The 23,340-nt window shown below is 31.4% G+C and overlaps 1 protein-coding gene across 2 annotated transcripts; it reads right to left on the bottom strand.

The window, feature by feature from the left end:
• Nucleotides 1-660: 660 nt before the first annotated feature.
• LOC130892776 (PAX3- and PAX7-binding protein 1) lies at nt 661-14,925 on the bottom strand. 2 transcript variants are annotated; one of them, XM_057798384.1, is made up of 7 exons: nt 14,383-14,925; nt 14,104-14,325; nt 13,806-14,023; nt 11,323-11,539; nt 8,246-8,527; nt 3,358-3,817; nt 661-1,269 (listed from the first exon to the last, which is right to left on the bottom strand). In XM_057798384.1, the coding sequence occupies exons 1-7, from the start codon at nt 14,792-14,794 to the stop codon at nt 756-758; spliced, it is 2,325 nt and encodes a 774-aa protein (XP_057654367.1). In that variant the 5' UTR covers nt 14,795-14,925; the 3' UTR covers nt 661-755. The 2 variants fall into 2 exon arrangements, with proteins under 2 accessions (XP_057654367.1, XP_057654366.1); XM_057798383.1 differs by having other exon boundaries at nt 13,806-14,029; nt 14,383-14,917.
• Between the last annotated feature and the right edge of the window lie 8,415 nt (nt 14,926-23,340).

Here is a 23,340-nt window from a genome sequence, read left to right on the forward strand (position 1 = left end):
TTATACGGTGTTATTGTAACTTGAAAAAAAAAATCATTATTATACCTCGTTAACTTGCCAAGACTGAATATTAAATTATAAAACGTAAATAGACGAGTAAAAAGTACCTGCCTGTAAAGGCGTTTGGTTTAAACAGGGTACCAGACGTGAGCTGAGCTTTTTTTGTACTCCATTCGTCTATTAGAACTTCAGTAGTCTTTTATTAAATAATCTTGTAGCCATCGAACTATCCTTGTCGATTCGGTTATTGCCATCTGTTTATTCACTTTTTTTGTGTTTAAAACCACATGCCGACAAAACTACACTGTGCAATTTAATTGTCTCCATTTGCCCATGGTCTAAAGAATGCCCATATTTCTATTTATTTAAAGACATTTATGAATTAAATTAATCTCAGCTATCACGCCAATGCTTATCGCATACTTTCTACCAGGAATATTTCGAAGAAATTGTGTACATTCGGCTTCGGCCAATAGAAATGCATTTATGTTTGCGATTCGATGTTTTCATTGGTAAACAGTAGAGATGATGAGTCCACGTGGACTGACGGTTTGTTAAATGTTTATACGAGCAGTAAACATTATTTTTTATTATAATTGAGATTGGAAGAACTATAATTTTATTGTCTTATTTACTAAAAAATGCAATAATAAATAAAACGATTATGTTAATATTTATTTTTATGTTTTTCCTCCATAATTCACTGAGACATGTAAAAATAAAATATCAAAATGAGAATTAAAATCCTTACAAAATCAAGTATGCGATCTTAAAGTTTTCAAAATACTATTAGTAACATCGATTGGCTCCAAATGTAGAGGATTATTTTTATCGAGTTGTTGATGTAAATTCATCACAGAATTCAGAAAATTTTTAAATTCGGGCGTACCGCCTTGCAACCAAATCCTTGGCAAAATCAAACTTATTAACCTCACTTTCTGTACGGCGTCCACCAAGGTACAAAATTTCAGACTGCTCAACAAATATCGATCGAGAAGCGACGTCAAAGCTAATTCTTTAAGTGTATTATCATTGAGAATGCCTTGCCAGCTGGTAATGTTTTTCAGTAATTTTAATCCGCTGGCGAATTGTCGTTGAAAAAACGGCGACTTGTTATCGGCTAATTTCGGCGTTATCGGTATAAAAACGTCGTGTTCTAGTGCCGTTTTTATTTTATGGAGAACGGCACTGAATAAGTTGTTTAATGATTTGCTAGCTGGACTAAGTGTAGGAAACCTTCGTATATATCGACTTATAACTCCAACCAGCCTAAAAATAAATAATAATGAATAAAAAAAACAAAAGACAAACATTACAGTAGAAAGGAATCATAATAATCCCGTGGGAAACAGTCTACGTTATTGAGTTGCGTCAGTTAATAAAATTAATTTTCAATCAGAAGAGAACTAAAATCATCACGATTTACCAACAAAAAATAAATTAATTTCATATAAATAGAGAGCCATACCATAAGAACAGTTGTCTACAAGACCGTATCGGCTAAAGCAGCCTAGGTTATAGCAGGATTTCCTCTCATTGATCTCATGGTAGCCGAGAGATATATAAAATAGGAGGCAGGCTAGCCGGCAATAGAAAGATGGCAAGAGAAAGAACATACAAAAAGTGGACAAAAACCTTAATAAAAGACATAAGAAGCTGGGTCACGTGTAATCATAGAACCACTTCTTACTACGTCACGCAGATTCTTACGGGACATGGTTCGATTGGTACCTTCACCAAAAGGATCCGTAAGACCGTTGATGGCACATGTGCAACATGTGGACAAAGTGATGACCTGGTCCATGTCGTTTTAGAATGTGTACGATGGAGTAAGGAGAGAAAACAACTTAAAGAACAAATAGGAGACTTGCCACCGGCAGGTGAGATCATAGGAAATATGATCAACAACAAGGAAACCTAGAAGGCGGTAACGACATTTATGACCGACGTGATGACCAAAAAGTAGAAAGAGGATAGGAACACTCGAGGTTAAAAATTAGGAGAAAGGAAATAGGGGAGGTACGCTGATAATTTGACAACTTGTTGTCCTCCCGGCGTACGCAACGCACAAAGACTAGGAAGGAGGATGGTGGTTTAGTGGGCGAGAGTCCCACACAAACTCACAGCATTGCACCCGCCCGCTGTGAGGACGGCATTACCTTCCACCCCACCTCAGGGCAAAAAAAGACGATAAAAACAAGTAAAAATCCAGAAGCTATCGAAAGAATAGAAAAATTTTGACTTTACTTCGGTTGTTACCTATTTTTTTATTTATGGAAATGAATACTAAAATTACATGGTGTCGTAAAAGCTTTTCCTTATTTTAATACGTTGTAGCGCAAAAAATAATCGACGGAGAATAAGAAAACAAAAAGAGAAAGAAATTATATTTATAACAAAAAAAAAAGAAAATTATTTTTAGAAAAAACATTATTAAGATGGATTAAGACAGAACCTTTTCTTTACTCTATAGGGGTTAGTTTAGAACTTCTCGATTTCCAACGAAAGTTTTGAGATATGTAAGGTGGCGCCGTCCCGTTGAAACCAAGTCTTTCCATCCCGTCAAATTATCGAGTGCGGCTCTTAAAATTAGAAAAAAAAATCTGGTATTAACGCCTTTGGCCTATTTCATGTGGGGCAATGTTAAGGCTTATGTCTACAGGGCAGCAACGATTGACGCGTACTGGAAGCCAATATTGAGGCATTTATTATTATGTTGGAGAAAGTGTGCAAATTGGATCTTGCGCATGGGCTATCTAAAGCGGAACCACGACTAACATTTGCATGAAATCATCTTCAAACATTAAGTTATACTGATCTTGCTATCGATTCCGATGAAGATTTCATCAATTTCTTCAAATTTTTTGTGTTTTTTTTCAAAATCAAATCCTATACCTGTTGAAAAATCAGTGATTACATGTAGGTTGAGAGAATGGTTTCGTCCCAAATGGCTTATTAATTTTTAAGAAAGGTAACCAGGGTTATTACTATCTAAAATACTAAACGACTTCAGTTGTTATAATTTTATTTTAAATTTTTTTTCTGGTTCCAAAAGCGATGACTACCATGATAACATGAATCATGAATGTTTTTTGAGGGAAAATCTATAGACCCTTCGATCGAAGTCTTGATATTAAGAGCTCAAACTTTTTTTTGGTACTTGCAACAAAATTTCACGATGGGATAGAAAAAAATTAGTTGAAAAAAGCACCTTAATATATACTTTCCAATCAATTGCTGGGATCAATACTAAAACCATACGTAAGTCAGCAAGAATTTCCAATAAACTGAATGAAGAAAACTCAAAACAATTTCCAAATTGGTTATTAACGAAACACTGTATTAATAAATACAAACCTTAATGTCTGAGAACTAGATAAAGGATCCCAACACTTATCTACAAGTTGCGTCAATTTTGGAATTATGATCTTCTCGATTATAGTTGGTAAAAGAGATATATCTGGATCTTTAGCTAAACTCTCTTCAGTCTCATCGTCATGTAAACCATATAACGCCAATGTACGATACCAATCGAGTTTTTCCAACTCTATAGTTTCATTAAGTGGATTCCAAAAAATGAGATTTAATCTTATTAAAGGACTGACGACTTTTGGAAGACAGAATGTTGCGTAAGCTTCAGTATAAGCACTCAAATCATTGGATCTCCACTGTTCGAATCGAATAAGAATGCTAGCAGTCGATGAATATTCCTCAATTACATCTTCAAACACTTCTTGTAATTCTGTTTGAATTTGTTCTCGCTCTTTATCAAACAACAGAATATCTTGTTGAGAAATTTCTTCGTCACTAGACATTCCTACAAAAAAATATAGAATAAATTGATTTAATAAAATAATATTTGAAAAATTTTCTGGAAACGAAAACATAATTAACTCCAATCTAGCACTGTTGCAATGAAAACAATTGAATCAATTCACTCTTGTAAAGTCTATCACCAATTACTAAAATGCTTGTCATTGCCAGCTAGATTATGAGCGTTTTCGTAGTGGGAGTGTACTAACTCTAATATATATCCTAGCTTTCGAATATTTTTATCCTCTGGGACTGAAATTATGGTCAAATACAATTTAAAAATATATATAAAATGTATAACAATAATGAAAATCACTTACTTAATTAATTAAGAATTACAGTATGTTAAATTCTATAAAATATTTTAGAAAACATTAGATTAATTAAATTCAACATCCAAATTGATATAGAAATATTAAACGTATTGATTTTGGTTACTATAGAAATCGTTATTAATTTTCATTGGTTGGATTATGAAAGAGATTAGAGTTTTATAGGTTAGATAAGATTAAGTAGCTGTGAGTGATGTTGAATTTTGATTGGTTAGGTTTATAAATATTAAATATCTCAAGATTTATCCTATTCGTTCAGTTTAGTTTCAATATTGAAGCGAGATGTGAATAATAGTGAAATAATAGATTTGGACTTTTATTGAGTATTTGCTTGAAAATAGATAGAAAAAGTTCGCGGGGAAGCTGTAGTCGTCCAGATAGGAACAAGAAGAAACAATTTTCATCAAATTATTAATAAACTTTGGGTACTGTCTTCGGGAATTTTACTCAGATTTCCAAATTCTCCCAATCTTAATTGTATATGCTACTTGAAAAGAAGAAATTAAATTTTCCCAAATGGCACCACGTGGTTTAGGATTTATAATTGCATTACAGTGCAGTTCAATATATGGATTGCCCCAAGGCTTAATACTAGGTCCTATTTTGTTTCTCCTGTTTATAAACGACATCGCCTATCTAGACATCAGTGGTAAAATATGTCTTTTTGCAGACAATACTAGTTTCTCTTGTAACAACCCTGATTCACGCCACTTCCTAGGACCATATCTAGTGACTAATCACCCTTAAATCATGATGTGATTCTAATCTTCTCTGTCAACGTTCCTAGAACTAAAAAAAATACATTGATGCCTTTTTATTAAATAACATCACCATTGACGTCATTGAATCTGTAAAATTCTTAGGTGTTGTTGTGGACAATTCCTTGAAATTGAAAAGTTACATATTGTCGCCTTAACTAGAAAATTAAGTTAGTCCTGTTTTGCGCTGATATCAGTTTCCAAAGAACTGAACCTATCCATTTCATTAATAGTTTATTTCGTCCTTATTGAGTCGCATCTCCGATATGCCCTTCCCTTTTGGGGTACGTGTCTGTGACTCTTCCTTATTCATCTTTGAATCCGTTTGTCTAATTCGTAAGAAGGCTTCTTCAATTTCAGAAAGGTCGTTGCACGGCTATCCACGCGGAGCTCGATCTTTAACTACCCATTCCTCGTTCAGAATTGGTCGAGGGCACAATATTTTACAATACAAAAATGCACAATCACTTGCCAATTGAAATCAAATCGATATCATCTTTTCTCGCTTTCCGGAATAATTTGAGGGCATATTTACTGGAAAGTGCCTTCTACTCTGTAAGCAACTTCTATTCTAATAATAATATTTAATTCCGGATATGCTGCATACTGGTTGAAATTTTGCTATGGACTTCAAATTGTAACATTTTTTTGACAATAAAGCATTTCTCTCTTAATTGTAAATGATACGGTGGCATGCGTGGCAAATCCAATGAATTTGAAAACTCAACTTGATAATTCAAAGCTTCGTCGGCATCGCAAACTGCATTGACAGATTTTTATAACACCAAGTCCCCATGCAACAACTGAAATTGAACCCAATGAGGTCCACATATTTTGCTGCCAACATCGGTCTTTCTACCAACCACTTATGATTTTTATATTGTGTGTGTACATCGAGAAATATGTGATCGATAAGACTATTATGCGAGTTGATAATTGTGCAGAAGTCCGACTGTAATTTTATTCATCCACTATTTTCATGTACAGCAACTTTTACATTGCCAATATCTAACAGTTGTTTTGAGAAAATAGGAGCTGATCGTAGAAACGTGGAAAATTGATAGTAACATGAATTTTTTTATTCTACCTAAGATATGAAAAAATATAAATCTTGACAAAAAATGAAGTTTATAATTACAAATAGGGGTTGATCGTAGAAGGGTAAAATTTGGGCTCTTATGTATTTTTGAATGCTGTATCATGAAAAAAAATTAAAATCAAAAACAATTAAGGGATGGACCACTTTTAACATTTAGGGGTTTTAAAAATAGATGTTGACCGATTGTCAGATCTACCCGATATACACACAAAATTTAATGAAAATCAGTCGAGAAATTTCGAAGGTTTGGCAACAAACACTGCGTCACAAAAATTCTATATATGATTGAAACTCTATTGATTAATATAATAATGCAAATTGCCACATTTTAATAAAGACCGAAATAGATCGAAAAGTCTATTTTCATCTGATTTTTGAAAGTTATTAAATATATGAACCACTGCACCAACACTCTCAATTACACTGTCTAATGTGTGTTCCAATAACCAAATTATCTTCTGCAAAGACAAGATTTACTTTCTCAGTCCCTTTTGATGGTTATCGAAACGAACATGTGTTTAGTATGAATATCACACAACAATTCTGTAAAATCCAATATAAGTGTTTTTAGTTCCTTTATTTCCAGTGTCTATAAATAATTCAAAAAATTTGCGTTCCTTGTTGACATCCCTCTGAAAACAACTTATCTTGGTTTACAACAGTTTGAGAAATGCAATAGGGAATTGGTCTTTGAATATTTTCTTTTCAAAAAGTTTTAATTTAACTTGGTATTTTAAAATCACAGTTATCAAGTTATACATAGAGTTGTGTCTTATAGGGCCGGATAACTTTGGCCATGATCAAGTTTTTTGTTTTTCAGTCACTTTGTACAAAACAACTGATTTGGTGATGGAGTTAGTTATATTTTTCTATATGCTATAAAATACTACCTCTCCTGGAAAAGTGAATTGACTAATGTTGATAGAAATAAATGGCTAGTTTTCCAAACTAAAGTTCGTTTCAAATAACAGAAAATCTACTTATTGTGTTTAATATTAAATGATATTATCTCGTAGAATAAATGTCAATTCGTTTTAATTAAATTGTGAGTTGTAGTCAAAAAATAAGGTGTCTTATTTTATCAAAAAAACTGAAAACTGAAATCTGAGCCAGATTCCTTAAAAAAACTACCCTTTTCGAAAAATGCACTTATTCCAATTGGAAGCATTTCTGGAAGGTTCTCATCTGCTACGACGTAGCTAATATCAGGAATAGTATTAAAACTTTTAACACATATGGACAGATGTGTATAGATAGGGAAACTTTTAATAGTCACAAAACAAAAGATTCAAAAAAATGGTACGACGTGTTGCTATGATGAAGAAAAAAACTGTCGGCCTATTTTTTATGTCTTTTCCTTCACATAAAGTTTTGCAAACGTTACAGTACTCGTGAGAGGACACAAAAAATCAGGATAGGAAAGAAAGGAAACTGCTGTGGAAAACGAAGCGTACATAACGACTCAACTCCAGAATGCTTTATAAGATAGAAAGGCTTCAAGATTAAGTTAGTAGTTGGAACGAACCTGATCGCCCTACGTTCATTTACATTACATTATATTTGAAGTTGTTTTCAAATTTCTTTAATGTTTTGGGACTTTCAAGTACATTTTACATTATTTTGGAGAATTCATCGAAGTTTTAAAATAATTTATGTTCTTGAACAACATACCAGTTTGTTCCTGTTTGTTTCAGAAAATCTTGGAATATCCTAGAACATCTTTAACTATTTTTCGATACATTTGAAGTTGTTCAAGAACGATTTATGTTCTTGTAGAACAAACCAGAACGTTCCTGATTGATTGATTGAACATATTAAAATAGCTGAAAATATCTTCAACTACTTATTGGTACATTTAAAGTTGTTCTTTAGCTTTATATCATGTTGTTGGACCTTTATAAACATTTTATTTGAATAAAACGATGAACATGATTTTGATGTTGAATTTTGATTGAAGGACTTTTTGGGGAAAGGTGAGTCACTTTTTTCTAAGGGCCGTAGTATTTTTTTAATGTCTAATTTATCAACTTTTTTGCATATGTTCATCTGCTTGTAATGTTAAAGTACGATCTTAAACGACTTATTTTCACTTTAAATCGCTCATTGACAAGCTGAAACGGGTTCAAATTTGTCACACTTAAGGGTATCAGATATACTAGTTTAAATAGACGTATAGAAAGATAAGAAAAATCATTCAGCGCATTTTTTCATTAGAACTCTTAATTTTTTGAAATATTTACTACCTTCAACATGTTTTGGAACTTCAGCTGCTTCTCTGATTCTCCTTCTTCTTGTCCTCCTTCCTTCCCTCTCTGCTGCTCTTCTTTGTTTCTCTTCACTATCATAATCTTTTTTAAAGGTGCTTCCCTTGTTTGCAACTTCTTCCGCTTGATCTCTAACGTCTTGTCGTCTCCTTTCTATTAACCATTCTGATTTGCGAGCCATAATATCTAAAGCCCGTTGCTCTAAATTAGTGATTATGCTTATTTTTTCGTCCAGACATTCAACCAAATCAGTTATGTACCCTAAAAATTTTAATATTATGTTTAACAATTTCATATTATAATTGAAAATACTAATATAACAGTGAATTTTCAATTGCCAATAACTTGAAAAGTATTGGGTTTTTTTAAAAACTTTATGGAACATTTTCTTTTCAAAATTAGGCCTCTATCGATATCTGAGGTTATTTTGAAAAAAAAAAATTTACACCACCGATAAGGGATGGCAACCAGGCAACTACCCCTAGTGGTGAAGTTAAGGGTAAGATGAGCCTAATTCCAAAATTTCATGCAAATTGGTTCACAGTAAAAAAATCGGAGCAATAACGTTTCAATGACTGCACTAAACGTAGTTTGGAAATTACTTATTGTATTAAAAAAAATCACTAAATTATTTTTTCTAAAGCCGGTCCTGAATTTACTCAGTTTAGTTAATACCACTAGAATGCTTGATAGTAGTATACTGCATCATGGGAAAAAATCAATAATTAAATGAGATATGTAAAGAGACAATTAAAATTGATGATCAATTTCACACATCACCCTGTAAATATATAAAGAAGAGGTGAAACTTTTAAGACGCCTCATAATATCCTCCCTCTACATATGATTAAAATATGTAAGGCTCCTGAAAACACACCCTATGTAATAAATGTTTCATATAAATTTTTTAACATTTTTTAACACTACAACCCTAAAGCAAGCAACATATAATTTATCGTGAATCATCTCAATGATTCCCACAGAAACCGATCAATCCAAAAATCAATAGAAGATTGTTGAGAATCGTTAATTCAGTGAGTATCTAATTTCCAACTTGTCACCAAAAAATAGTAATATTATAATCAAGTACATTGTAATGAATGTGACGCTGTTTACATAGGACAGACATTTTAGTATTTGGAAAATGGATTAAAAAGTCATCAATGCGTTAAAAAACTGCATTAGTTAACTATGAAATATCAAAAATACATATTCAATAATAAAAATTCTTGAAACGGAATCATATACACGAAAAAGAGAATTTTTAGAATTAGACAGGAACTAGAAAGAAGTCAAAAGACCTAATTTGAGTCCAATTTGTAGTTTTATTTTATAAATTTTAATCCAATAATGAATAATTTAATTGATGACTGCCACATATTTTTGAAATGTGACAACCTAATTTTTATAATTCCGACAGATTTTTTTTTTACTTTTAATATTCATATTGCAGGTGATCTATTGTTTAATATAGTTATTAGCTTATTACTCTCTTTTCAAATCATTTAGTATTGTTTTCTGTCTGCAATTCTGTTCGTTTTCATCCATCTTAGTCTTGCTTTCATTAAATTTATTCATTTTCTGATAGTTAATTCTCTATATGTACAATTTATTCTTTCCACATTTTTTCATGATGGTGTTAGTCCAAATTCTATTTATGACATTTACATTCTGTGCCAGTTATTTCTTTTTAATTTTGTGTCTTATCTTGTCATTTTTATGGTGCCGAAATTTGGTACTGCTGATAATCGTATTCGTTTATGCTGCTAGATTACATATAGTACAGGTAAAATAGGATTAAACTCGAAATTAAATTGGGCGCTTCTGATTTTTTAGATTCTCAGAGGTTTTTGGTTATTGACTCTTAACAACCCGTGCAGCAAGGTTTTCGAAATTTTGGAACTTGTAAATTTTGAAACGCGAATAAATCGAAAATAAAGAGGAATTTGAACAAAACTACCTGAACAAAAAAATGTAGAACACAAAATTTTCTACAAAAAAGGTCTAGTCATTTTTTCGTTTGAGCCACTATTTTGAGTAAATCTCCTTCAACGCGGAAATCTGGAGCTCGCGAATTTCCGCCAGTGCGAATTTAAGCTAATTTACGTTCCAGGCGCACATGGTCACTGCTCTAACTCTTGGAAAACTATTTCGTTTTCAAAAAATCAAAATGCATCATGATGGTTAAGACCTCTATTTTCTACTCGGATAAGCAAGCATAATTTTCGACGAGATGAAGAGGTATATTGGCCACATAAACAAATGAAGTTTCAATGGATATATACCATAACTCGCCATAAAATCAAACAAGGAAATCTAACGAGAGATTTGTCGTTTGTGTGGTTATCAATATTTTCATGTATATAACAAACATGAACTACTTCTTGGTTTCAAATGAAATAAATTTTAAAAACCAACTAACAACCGTTTTCGGTTGATTATTATTTAAATATTGCTGAATTCTTAATAGTTTCAATTTCACAAAAATGTGGATACTCATTTTGTGCTCTACAGTTTTGGCTCCGGCACTTTTTTGTACTACTACGTAGTCTTCGAGTTATTCGGGATTGAAAATATTTTTGAGCGGTCAAACCCATTTTATAATGGAAATTTTGAAGTTAGGAAAAAATTGAAATTGAAAAAATTTTTAATACATAATGTTGTGCTCCACATTTTTTATCTCGACAGTTTGTGTCGAAATCCTCATAGTTTTTGAGTTATCAATTCAAAATGTTTTTGAGTACATGAACCCATTTACAGTGAACATTTTTAGGTTATGAAAAAATTCTTGCAGACCAATCTATTAGAAATTTTGTGCTGCACATTTATTACTGCAGAGGAGCGCTAAACTGAAATAATTAAAACAATGTTTAAAATAGTACTAGGATCAGATAGATCTCCTGTAAATTGAAAGAAACCAATTCAAATTATTTTTCATATCAATACAATTTCATACAGTATTAACACACGAAAATTATTCAGCCCCTAGTCTATAAAGGAAGAATGTGCATAAATGGATGTTGGGAGGAATAGTTTTCTTTAAACACACTACTTACCTCTCAATTCTTGATAAAACCTGAATCGATCAGCAGCATTCGGTGCTTTCATCTTCAAATCCTCTAATTCCTTCACAACTTCTTCTATATCTTTCCTCGTCTTTTGTAATTGTAATTCATGATTTTGTTTCGATTGATTAACCTGCTCATAATGTTCTTTCAATTTTTCCGCAATCATTTTCGGAGTTCTCGGAATACCGGGTTTCATAATGGGTAACTAAAAAGTAAAAACATAAGAATTGTATAACAGAAATAACATTACATATTGTGAAGTGGGTCCTTAGGCTAGTCCTGTCCAGCTACAATGGAATTTTATAAACGGCAGATGCTTTTGATGTTTCCTTTTAGAACTTTTTATAATAGCAGGCGGTTTATTTACAGTATTATTTCTAAATAAATTCTAGCTAAGTCTATTTAGTTATTTCCTTTGGTGCTTTTTGTTCTAGATCTTTGTAGAATTTTATTTAGGTATATAATTGATTTGTGTAAACGCAGTTTGGTTAGTTTTAAATAAATATTGTAGTGAAAAGAACGAATCAGTAAAAGTAATCGCAGAAATTATTGAATATAGTGAAATTTATAAGTAAATTATTATGAGTTGAATGTATTTAATAGTGTATACATAAATTAAGAACATAAGAGACAGTGTTTATTAAATCACCCCAAGAATAGAGTGTAAATAAATACAAAAACGTTACAATATGTTGATACATATTTTCATCATTATATCTGAAGAGGTTGTTGAAGAAGTTAAAAATATCAAAAAATGCACGGTTAGTATCTCTGAAATGAGAACGAGGACATATAAACAATTTAAATTTCAATTGTTTTATTAATAAATTGGAATTTTTTTAATATTGAAACCATTTAAACAGAAAGTCTTTTTCAGCTTGATTAAATTATATAAAATAAGTTGTGTCTAGTCCTTGGGGTTCACATCTTTATTACCTGACCTAATAACAGTTAGTGAATCGATTGAATTGAATGAATCGATGCCTCGGTCTACCCTAAATTTCTCTTACAGCAATTACTAGATAGAGTACATTTTACCATTCCAAGACCAAACCCTTTCCCCTAGACTGTGATCCAATTCGCCTCAGTCTTCCCTAAAGTTGTCGAATAGCAATTCTAGATACAGTACAGTTTACCATTCCAAGATTAAACCCGTTCCCTTCCACTGTGATCCAATTCTCCTCAGTCTACCCTAAAGTTGTCAAACAGCAATTACTAGACAGATTACAGTTTACCATTCCAAGACCAAACCCTTTCCCCATCACAAATTTAAAGCCATGTAGAGAAATAGTTCAAGACATTTAACAGAGTCACACAAAAAATTAACACTACCAGATCTAAAAGTGGTTGAAGTACATATCTGACTATTGTTTCAAGAAATATATTTAAAATAAAAAAAATTATTTCGTGTAGTAGCAGTGTATTCAAATTTAGAAAAAAATGGAATAGAACTTTTTATATCAATCTCAGAACCAAGATTACAACACTAAAGAAAATTATCAAAAACACTTTCATAAGAAGCATACAGAGTCTGTCCTGATGCGACTCCAGCAAATATTGTGGTACATTCTAATATCAATGATATTCCTTCCTACTGTAGGTTAGTTGCCATATGTTAAATTCCCTTAAAAAATATTGGAAATACATCGCCATCAAAGAAATTTATTGTTGTATCATGTAAAGGTAAAATAATAGGATTAAGAGCCATGCTATTATACTGTAAATTTGGCAAGAATACTAAATAGAGGAAAATTCAGAGCAAAAGAGGTAAAAAGATATCGATAGAGAGTGAAGACAATCCTGACGATAAAAACAATAATGGACAGAAGAAAGAAAACAATACAAAGTCTGCGCGCCCAGAGGGAGCCCTAGACGGATAGGGCAGCAAACAAAATTATATCATATTAGAAGATGAAGAAGAGACTAAATTCTTAGAAAGAGAAAAGCTTTTATTCATGTCAGAAATAATACAGGCCTCATTAACACATTGATGTTAACTAGTGGGTTTACCCCAAATAATATCTTAATCTAACTACTTTATATGATATACACAGGGAATTTGGAAAATTTGCTAAAAAAGATACCAAAATATTTGCTGACGAAAATTGTACCTACGCAGAATCACAACAAATATATAGCTGTAGTAACATTGATTCTTAGAATATGCACATATTAATAAATAGACAGAGGAAGTAAATAGGCCATATGGTACATGTGTTGTAATATGATGCCCAAAAAATTTCATCCTGGACTGTCCTAACAATTTAATACATGTCTAAAAGCTCCTCAAAAATATAGAAACAAAATAATAAATTGAAATCCCATATTCAATCAACCTCAAATACTTATTAGGCGATCAAAATTTTGTCACTACCTCGCAGTAATGTATGAATTCTGGTCTGAACTTTGAGAAAAAAAATTTTGGATTTCTAAAAAATGTTAGAAAATATAGAAAAAACTATGGCATTCACCTGTGTGCTAATATTTGGTGGTGGAGGGCATTCTACAGGATATAACAATTCTCTTGCTGCTTCCATTGCAGCTCCAGTTACTCCTTTCCTGATTTGCTGATCTTCCCATTCATCCATTTCACGGTCTGAATCTTGAGCAGATAAAAACTGCTCTCTTCTGCGCTCTTGATCTTTTAAAGTTATGTTTATGTCCATATCAATCCTTTCTTCATCACTGCCTGAAACTATGTTTTAGCAATTGATTCTCTTAATATTATGTATAAATTTTTATCAAATGATAATAGTGGAAATAACAAACCTTCATGATCATCCTCTCGTAACAATCTTCCTTTATCTTCAGGTTCCTCCTCTTCTGTGGGGATGAAATCTCCTAGTTCCCTTGCTCTCTGACGACGTTTTCGAGCTGCATGAATCATAGCTGCATCTGGAATAGCTCCCGATTCTAATATTCTCTTGAAATTATCTGGCTTGTTGAATCTATGAGGTTCTTCATCCTCTTCAGATGACAAGTCATCTTTTCCTAAAAAAAAGTGTTTATGATTAATTCATTCAACCAATAAAATTACTTTGATTTTACCTGCACATAAGGCATCTCTGCCACTAAGAATGAGTGGAGGTGGTGTGGGAGGTTTTTTGTGACTAGAATTTACGACTAAAACAAAATCATCAGTAATTATTTCAGTTTTTTCCTTGCTCTTAGAGTCCTCTTTTTCAACTTTAACTTCCTTCTTTTTCTTTTCTTTCTCGAACATACGCAATACTTTCTTGCTGTGCAAAGATTTTTTAACTTGAAATACTTCGCCTTCTTCTTCAGCATCAAAACTTAGAAGCGTTTTTGGAGTTTTGTTGGATTTGTCTTTCTTTTTCCCTTTTTTGTCAATAGGAACGGCATTACCAATTTCCATTGGTTCTGTATCGTCATCATCATCATCATTTTCAGTAAAAACCCTTCTTTGAATTGTTTTCTTAGGTTTTCTAAATAACGACATAATTAGGTTATTACAGTATATCTCTTCCACTGTGATATTTTAGATCTATTTATATATTTGGTTATTTGGTAATTGTGGTTATGTTAAAGTTCATTCCATATTTCTTCTTTTTTAAGTAATCACTATCCCTTAAAGTAGTGAGGCGCTACAGTTGCATGCTTATTTTTTAGTATCACTATTTTGAGGATGGCAAAGCGTTGTAACTAGAATAAAATATTCTAAAGGGACAGTAATCCTATTTTTATTGAATTAATCAATATCGAATATGTTAATTCTATACAAAATTTCACTCTCATACGATAATTCATATATGTAATACTTGGATAGTTTCTATAAGTGAAAGCTGTTCCGACTAAGGAAGACAGAATGACAATGATTTCTCTATCCTCCGAGGCTCCAATTCGGCTCTGCGCATTCTGAAGTATGCGCAGTATAGATAAAGTGTCTCGAACGAGAAAGAAAATTATTTTGTCGGCACCGTAGCGTAGGGACGTTTTTTTCCCATACCAACAGTCCATATAGGAGTATTACATATATGAGATAATTTCACTTTTCTTACTTTATCTTATACAAGGAGAATTCTTTCAAAAATGAGTATGTGCATATACCAAAATGAATCTAATATAATTGAAATGTGGTGAATAGACTAAAAAAAACCTTTTCTAATTAATAAATGAAAGTAATTATCACATTTTTCTTTGATATTCATTAACGCCCTTGTTTATATATAAGGTTACGCTAAAGTTACGTTAGTTATTCAGTGATTTGAAATTACTTAAGTAAGAATGGCATTTTCACGGTCAAAATATGCAAAAAGTAGCTATTATGAATGAGCTTTGGAGCACAAACCACCTATTTGTAGACGTTTCCCCAGATCGCCAAAGGCTATAATCAATTTTTAACAAGCTTAAAGCCTCACCATTATACGGGTTTGTTTGTCAGCTTGTTTGTAACTCTCCTTTAAACTAAAAGTGGATTAATACATTCTTACGTTTGCGCCCACGCAGCCGCCCTCGTTGGCTTAACGTTTGACTTCATGTTGGCTAGGCACTGGAACCCGAGCGCCGGTGTTTGTGTTTATAAATTACACTTCGTAATCTTTCTAATTTATATTCAACGTGAACCAGAGCGCCAACTTAGGAACGAGGGTAAGAGTTTATAAATTGACCTTCAACGGAGGAATTCGAGCCTTCGATCTCCGTGTTAGAAATTAAGCACTTCGACAACCTTACCAACAACATGGTTCTTCTCCTCTTAGTGTAGTGTTTTTAAATATTTTTAATTGACTAAAGTATTTTAATTTTTGATACATTAACTTTTGTTATTCGTTGTTCCCCCTTTGGCAGGAAACAATTAAAAACCATGAATATTTCAGTTTTTTTCAAGTTTCTACAAAAACCCTTAATTTGAGATATATGAATTTACTAACGAAGTCCCCTCAATTTAAAGCGTAGAATTCAATGGTAAACACAAAATGAACTCCAACCATTTGAAAAAATTAAGTTTTCGAAGTTTATAGATAGTAAAATTCGGATCCATTTTCTGACACCCTATATAAATTTTTGTCAACGTTTTCGTAGATTTTGAGAGCTGTAAGTGTTATTTGTCCAAATCTCAAAAATATTAGACCTGACTCTCTTAAACATAGAAATATAATTTTTTTAGTGGAGGGCTGCATATTTTAAAAAATTTCGAAAATGTGAAATAATTAAAAAATGGTAAACTTTAGGCATAGGATGCCTCATATAAAAATATATTGAAATTTTGCGTAGATTCCAAAAATTTAATAAAAGCCATAGCATTCCGTTTAAAATAACGAAGTTTGGGTGCACTTCCGGTATAACCGGAAGTTTCAGCTGATACGAGCATTTCGGAAAACCCATGCAAGCCAATTTTTAGAACACTAGTCGCAGTACTTTATACTGTATATTCTAATGGATTATTCTGAACTACAGAGGGAAAATTCTAAAATAAGATAATATTTCTTGACGAAGCTTTATTGATTTTTTCAACATCATCAAAAACTAAGCCTACCTAATATCAAATATCTATTTCTTATACCGTATGTACTACAAATTATAATACAATATTTTTTTATTATTAAATGCATAATTCTGCACTTATGTGTAACACCTCGTACATGGCGAAACAATTTACTATAAAATTCAATATATTGTTCCGCCCTCGAAACCACCTATATCACTGTATACGGTTTTTTATCATTTTTCGGTATACATTTTTACATTACATTGTATCTCTTTATTTAAATTAAGTTATTTATTCAGATATTGTTAATTATTACCCTGTATTTAATTTGGTTTTTGAAAGAAAATGTTAAAAATGGCAAATTAAACGAAAGTACGAGGTGCCAAGTAGGATTTTTTCCAAAATATTTGTTAAACAAAAATTATATTAACCACATTTTTATCGATTTTATAACAACTTTCTCCACTTCTAGATGATTTTGTAATTGATAAAATTACCATTAATAATCATTTTCTAGCATATAGAAACTTCGTGCATTTATAAAGGTCTAATATTTTTTCAACTGTTCTATTATGTTATCGTGGGGGAATTAGCAGTCCTAATTTCTTGACCTTTCAAAATTTTCACACAATTAGATTCAGACACATATTTCAGGCGCAATATATTTTTACACTTTTTTGTATACGATTCTTCAAATCGTTGATGTATTGTAAACTTCTGATTTAAGGTGATCCTAGAACAAGTATTCACATGACTCTCCTTGACTAATCCAATGATTTGCATCTTATATTCCCTAGAGATCCGACTAAAATATATTGAAGCTCTACTAGACCAACATCCAGTGATCAATTTCAACTGGGCATTTCAGAAGTCGCGAAACTTTCTACTGTAAATCCTCTATACCTATTGAAAATGAAAAGCCACTTCTGACAGCCCTCTGTGACCGGGGTAGACTACCCTAAAATTTGAAGCAGGGTGAGAATTTTAGGAAATTTAGGACAGTAATATGGATATCAGCGGATTAAATTGAAAGCGCTTATTAGGTATCTGTGGACTTCATTAGACGTAGATATAAAATAGATACATAATGCAATAGATTTTTTCTTTATGTCATTGTCAAGAATACTGTGGGATAATATTAAAACGCGTAATATTCTAGGTATTCTTTTCTTTTAAGAGTGACAATTCGTAGAAGATCTATTGCTGTTACCTTTACCTGTGATGTACTTTTATATTTCTTACTTTACATTTCGAAGGTCCGCAGGTATGAATAAATAGTTGGGATCCTCTAACGTTTGGGGGTGTTGCATACGAATCAACATCGCACTAGTCGTTCATATATATTCGCCATATAAATTACACATTAATAAGTGTCCAAGTGCAAATTTAATTGAATCAAGGGTTTAAAAGCACGAAGCAATTGGCACAACCATTAATAAAAAACAAACAGCGCTGTTACAGACAAAGGTAAAGAAAAGGGTCCGTGGCACATGCAAATTAGTCTATGCAGGTTGATCTAAGGTTATCTATATGCAAGTGTTCAGATATTTTGGCGATACCCCTAAAAACTTTACGTCGGATATTATAATTGGACTTAAAACTGCATCTTTTCAAGATGGAGTCAGTGCAAGAACTGGAAGGCAATAATATAAGTTCAAAAGAACTGCTTATTCCCAAGAGTACATTGCATAAAACACTTCGTTTCCTAAAGGATGGATGTTTTTTTTTTCAGTTTCCTAAACTCTTATCTAATTGTCAAAAATAGTTGCTGTTGTAAATAAAATTTTCATTATGAATAGAAAATTGTTATCACCCTTCTAAAGCCTCAATAATTTTTGTTTTGTATATGGATTTTGGAAAAAATCCTCAAATCGTGGAATATTTTTCGAATCTTTATAATTTTTTGTTTCCTATCGATTTTGTTCACAATGATTGCACCATTATACGAAATTGCAACATTCATTTTTTATACATATTAATGCCAGGGGTTACGTTCCTTTTTTGTTTAAGAATTTCGATAAATCCTTAAAATTTATATTACAAATTTTAAATATTACTAAAAAAACAATCAACAAATTATTGCACTCATAAACAAACACAATAAATAACGTTTTAAACATAAAATATTGAGTATTACGGTACCGCATTCAGATTTAAAAAAATAATACCCTGCATATTTATATAAATTAAATTGAGGCAAAAATCATTCTCAAAAGGGAAATCATTTTTATTTCTCTCTTTGTTTTGCTCAATTCAAATATTATACAATAGGTGTCCGCTTCATTACACAAATATTGATGACGATAAAGATAAAAATATAAGTAACTTTTACTTGGAAGCAAGTTGAAAAATTTATCATAAAAGTTATTAGATTCAAATAGAAATTAAAAAATCATTAATTTACAGATATTTGGCAACAACACAACATTATTTATTTTAGTTTCAAAGAAGACCTGAAACAAGAGGAATGTCATCAATTTTTGGTGAATGTTTTGGCCTGTCTTCCTTTTCACAAGCAATAGGTATTTATATTTAATTGGACTGCGTCTTGCGTCCTCATCTACAACTCACTGCTTTTACATGTACCCAAGCTGTGTGAAAATCGGTAACCGAAAATCGTCATGCTGCCTATGACGAAATAGATAAAACTGCTAATAGGATTTATGCCAAAAATCATGAGAAACCTGAAGTGTAATATCTAAAGCCTTGCAGTTTCACATTCTCGAAACTATAAATGTTTGATTCCAGCTGATATATTTTTTATACACAAATACATTACTTCTCAATTTGGCAAGATTATTCAATAACGAGCTAAATAAACTAGAAAGCTTCAGCGCAAAGAAAAAAATATTATTGGTAATACAGAAACAATCACAAAACTAGAGCATAATTTTTAAGAATGATTTTCGCCTTCATATTGTCTAAAAAGTGCTGAGTAAAATAAAAAAATTGGTTTAGGTGCTAATATTACACTAATCGATGCGTCAAAATCTAAAAGAACTCAAAAGTATACTGTATAATGTATTTTCAAAGTAATTATAAACTAATAATACTTTTTTAGGAATGTCTGTGTGTTTATCAGATATATACAACTTAATATTATAATACCAGCACCATATTTGTTTTTAGTTTATATATTGAATATGCTCAAATATAATCATCGAAGATTTTTTTCCAATTTTCATAGAAATATCAAATCAAATCTAAGTTTTATGAAGCCATTTATCATTAGGTTTGTGAAACTAACGTATATCTATATAGTAGTGGGTTCATCAATATAATTGTACTCAGTAATCAGTCGAAACTAACTTAAATGTACCATACAATGGTAATATCTATTTTAAAATCTTTCGATCACATTTCTGACAACACCTGAAACAATAAACAGAATTGTATAGAACTTTTCTTTGAGGTAAATTTTCTAGAGAATCAAGTTATGATGTAAGTACCATCAGGCGACATGGTTAACCACACCACGGTTCTTCTTTTCCTAACACCATTGAAATAATAATTCAGAAACTGCCAGACCCGTACATTGATAAATGTGATAATGTACAATATTGTTAAAAGAAAATGTTCGTGCTTCAAAAGGTTAATGTCGATTTCATGAATTTGAGTTATCATTAGATTAATGTAATTTTCCACCAGATTGAAGTTACTGCCACCATCTAGACAACCAGAAATAAGGTCCCTTTAAATACGAGTTATATTTGTTATTAATGTACCGTTTTGAAATTGTGCTATTGCAACTTCACCGTACACGTCAACACTCGACACTAATACAGGATTTTGCATTGGCGCGTTCAGTTTTACAAAAATTTATAAAATGCCTCCACTAATGGAGCTCGTTTTCTTCCATTTGTAAACCAAAAAATCTGTTATTACCTATCTGAATAGTTTCCTCAAAATTGTAAAGTGATGTTCAAATTATCGGACATACTTTTGAGAACCAGCAAACAGAGATGCTCAAAACCAAGCGTTTGGTCAGTGCTTTCCCTTTCCTCTTGCATTACGACGAGGAAAGTGAATATTTTTCAAGCCAGATAGAGATGGTTATAGAACATGGGATGATATTCCACATTTCTTGCAAGTTTAAGCAAATAGTGTCAGCCTGAAAGATTTGCCACAATAAATATCACGACGTGTTGTTGACTTAACAAAAATTCGCCGTGCTATTCAAAATAAAAGTATGCTGGGTGACAGCTTTGCTAGAGTTCTGATCTAACGCTCAATGACTACCACATTTGATGAAACATCTGAGCCCCACGACAAGGATGAAGGTGTTAAAAGAGTGGTACCAAGCTAGATGAAGGAATTGTTCGATGATTGTATTCAGGAGCCTGACTTGTATCGGCCAAAATATTTTATTTCTGTAGACTTTAGGTTGAATTTCCATCACATACCTGTATTTGTGATAGTTTTCTTCACCATCTGGTGACAATACGTGCCTGTCACAATTTCAGTTCAATTTTGAAAGATATTCACATTCACAAAGGATTTTTAGCTTATGTTTCAGCCTAGTGTTTTTCTAGAATTTTTGTATTCCTGCTATTCAGAACAAAAATAATTAATATCAGAAATTATCATGGAATATATCTCTTAATTTTTTATATATTTTTATTATCGTTTGATTAACTTTTTTCTTAATGAACATATGAAAATGTGTAACTTCATTTAAATACAAAAAATAATGTATATTGGTAAAACACGATTAAATTTTATAATCCTCACATTTTCCAATGCAAAATTTTTCACGACTGATTCAACACTTATGAGTTTGTTGTACCCAAAGCTTTTTTTTATAAAGTATACGATGATTATATTGATTCACATCCAATTTTTTATCTATTGTAAATTAAACTTATTTGTAAACGAACACTTCGAAGCTTTTCTTAAATAAAAGCAAAATAATAATAATAATATGTGCACAACCATTAATATTTCAAGAAATATACTTTATACAGAAAATTAAAATCACAAACAGAACATTATATATAAGTAAGTTATCTACAGGGAATTCAAGCTCAACCTTATTCTTTGAAATCAGTACGTAATTGATGTGAGAAAGATGTATAATCACAAAATAATCAAAACTATCCGTTAGAACTATACTTGTACGTATTTAGCTGTTATTTTATACGTTATTTGGTGTAATTCGTTCTTTATGACCTACTTGTTTTATTCTATTATTCTAATAAATATATTTGTGAAATAAAATGATATATTACAATCATTATAGATAAAAGAAAAAGTAACAGTCTCAATATCTTTTTATAATTTTCAATTTAGTAATCAAATTCTTCCTGATATGCCTAGAAGTTGTGTATAAAAGTACAAACGTTTTTCAACTTCCAAAAAGAAGAGTTTGATAAGATCAAGTTCTCACATCCAGATTTTTACTTTTTTTCAAAAAGATTGTTAAATTATTATCGAAATGACTTAGAGCTTTGATATTTTCCTCAATAATGAAACGTAAAGTTATTCTTTTAATGTTTTTAGTCGATTTTGAGATATTTCGAAAAAGCTAACTCTCACAAAACAAAGCTAAAATAATAGCTGCTTTCCATTTACATAAAAAATCAGATTATTCTCGCTTGAGACGTTATAACTCAGTTTCAGTCTCACAACTGAGACCCAATTGAGTTTTCACTATCAATCTGCACAAGTTTGAGTAAACTGAGATTAAAAGTGAGGTTAAGGACATCATATCTTGTCATTAAAATAAGCAAGAAAGTACACAATACTAAATGATTACAAACAGTCAATGATGTAAATGTAATAATATTATTTTAGTTATGTCTTTTCTTTTGCTGCGAGTAACATACTGTTGAATCACAAAGAATTTTATGTTTTAGGCATTTCTTTTATTTACTGAGCAGTGACGTCATTTTCTGAGTATAAGATAAGCCCATATCTGTCTCAATTCACTTGAATGTGAATGGAAAGCCGCTAATGTTAAACTAAATGTGAGATACGTCGATAGAAATGAACAAAATGATATAGATTAGGTTGGGCCGCAATTCTTTTAAGAGAATAACCAGAAATTCAATAGAATAAAAAACGTACACAAAGAAAAATAGGTAAAATAAAAGTGGTAACATATCATTCTGACTTCCTAATAAAAAATCGTGAAATTTCGAAAAATTTATATTCGATATTTGACGATTCTAATCCTACTTCTAATGTCTAACAAATGTCTACCCAAATATCTTTGAGTAGCTATATCACATTTTAAAATTCTGAATAAAAGTGTCATGTAGATATTTAAAATACTGATGTAAACGAATCAATATATTTATATCCGATGTTATCAAAAATATTTGTGGCAAGCAATAAGTATTTGCATTAAAAATTTAAAAAAAGTACCGCAATGAATCTACTACTAAGATCCCACCGCTTGATATTGCAGGTAACTGTTTTTTTTTTGATGAAATTAATTTTAAAGGAATGTTGAGGATGTATGGAATGGATTAAGGGATAGGTTGTCTTGTAAACATTAGCCGCAATTACCTGTAATTAATTTTAATGTCATTAATATACTAATATGACTTGCAGCTATA

The sequence above is a fragment of the Diorhabda carinulata genome, chromosome 4 (assembly GCF_026250575.1).
Source record: "Diorhabda carinulata isolate Delta chromosome 4, icDioCari1.1, whole genome shotgun sequence".
In the NCBI taxonomy this organism is placed as follows: Eukaryota; Metazoa; Arthropoda; class Insecta; order Coleoptera; family Chrysomelidae; genus Diorhabda; species Diorhabda carinulata.

Excerpts from the sequence above, each read along its gene's own strand:
- LOC130892776 (XM_057798383.1), bottom strand. The coding sequence starts at position 14,794 with ATGTCGTTATTTAGAAAACCTAAGAAAACAATTCAAAGAAGGGTTTTT. Across the intron at positions 14,030-14,103 it reads ACGAGAGGATGATCATGAAG|TTTCAGGCAGTGATGAAGAA; the intron begins GTTTGTTATTTC and ends GCTAAAACATAG. Across the intron at positions 8,528-11,322 it reads GTTTTATCAAGAATTGAGAG|GGTACATAACTGATTTGGTT; the intron begins GTAAGTAGTGTG and ends TAAAATTTTTAG.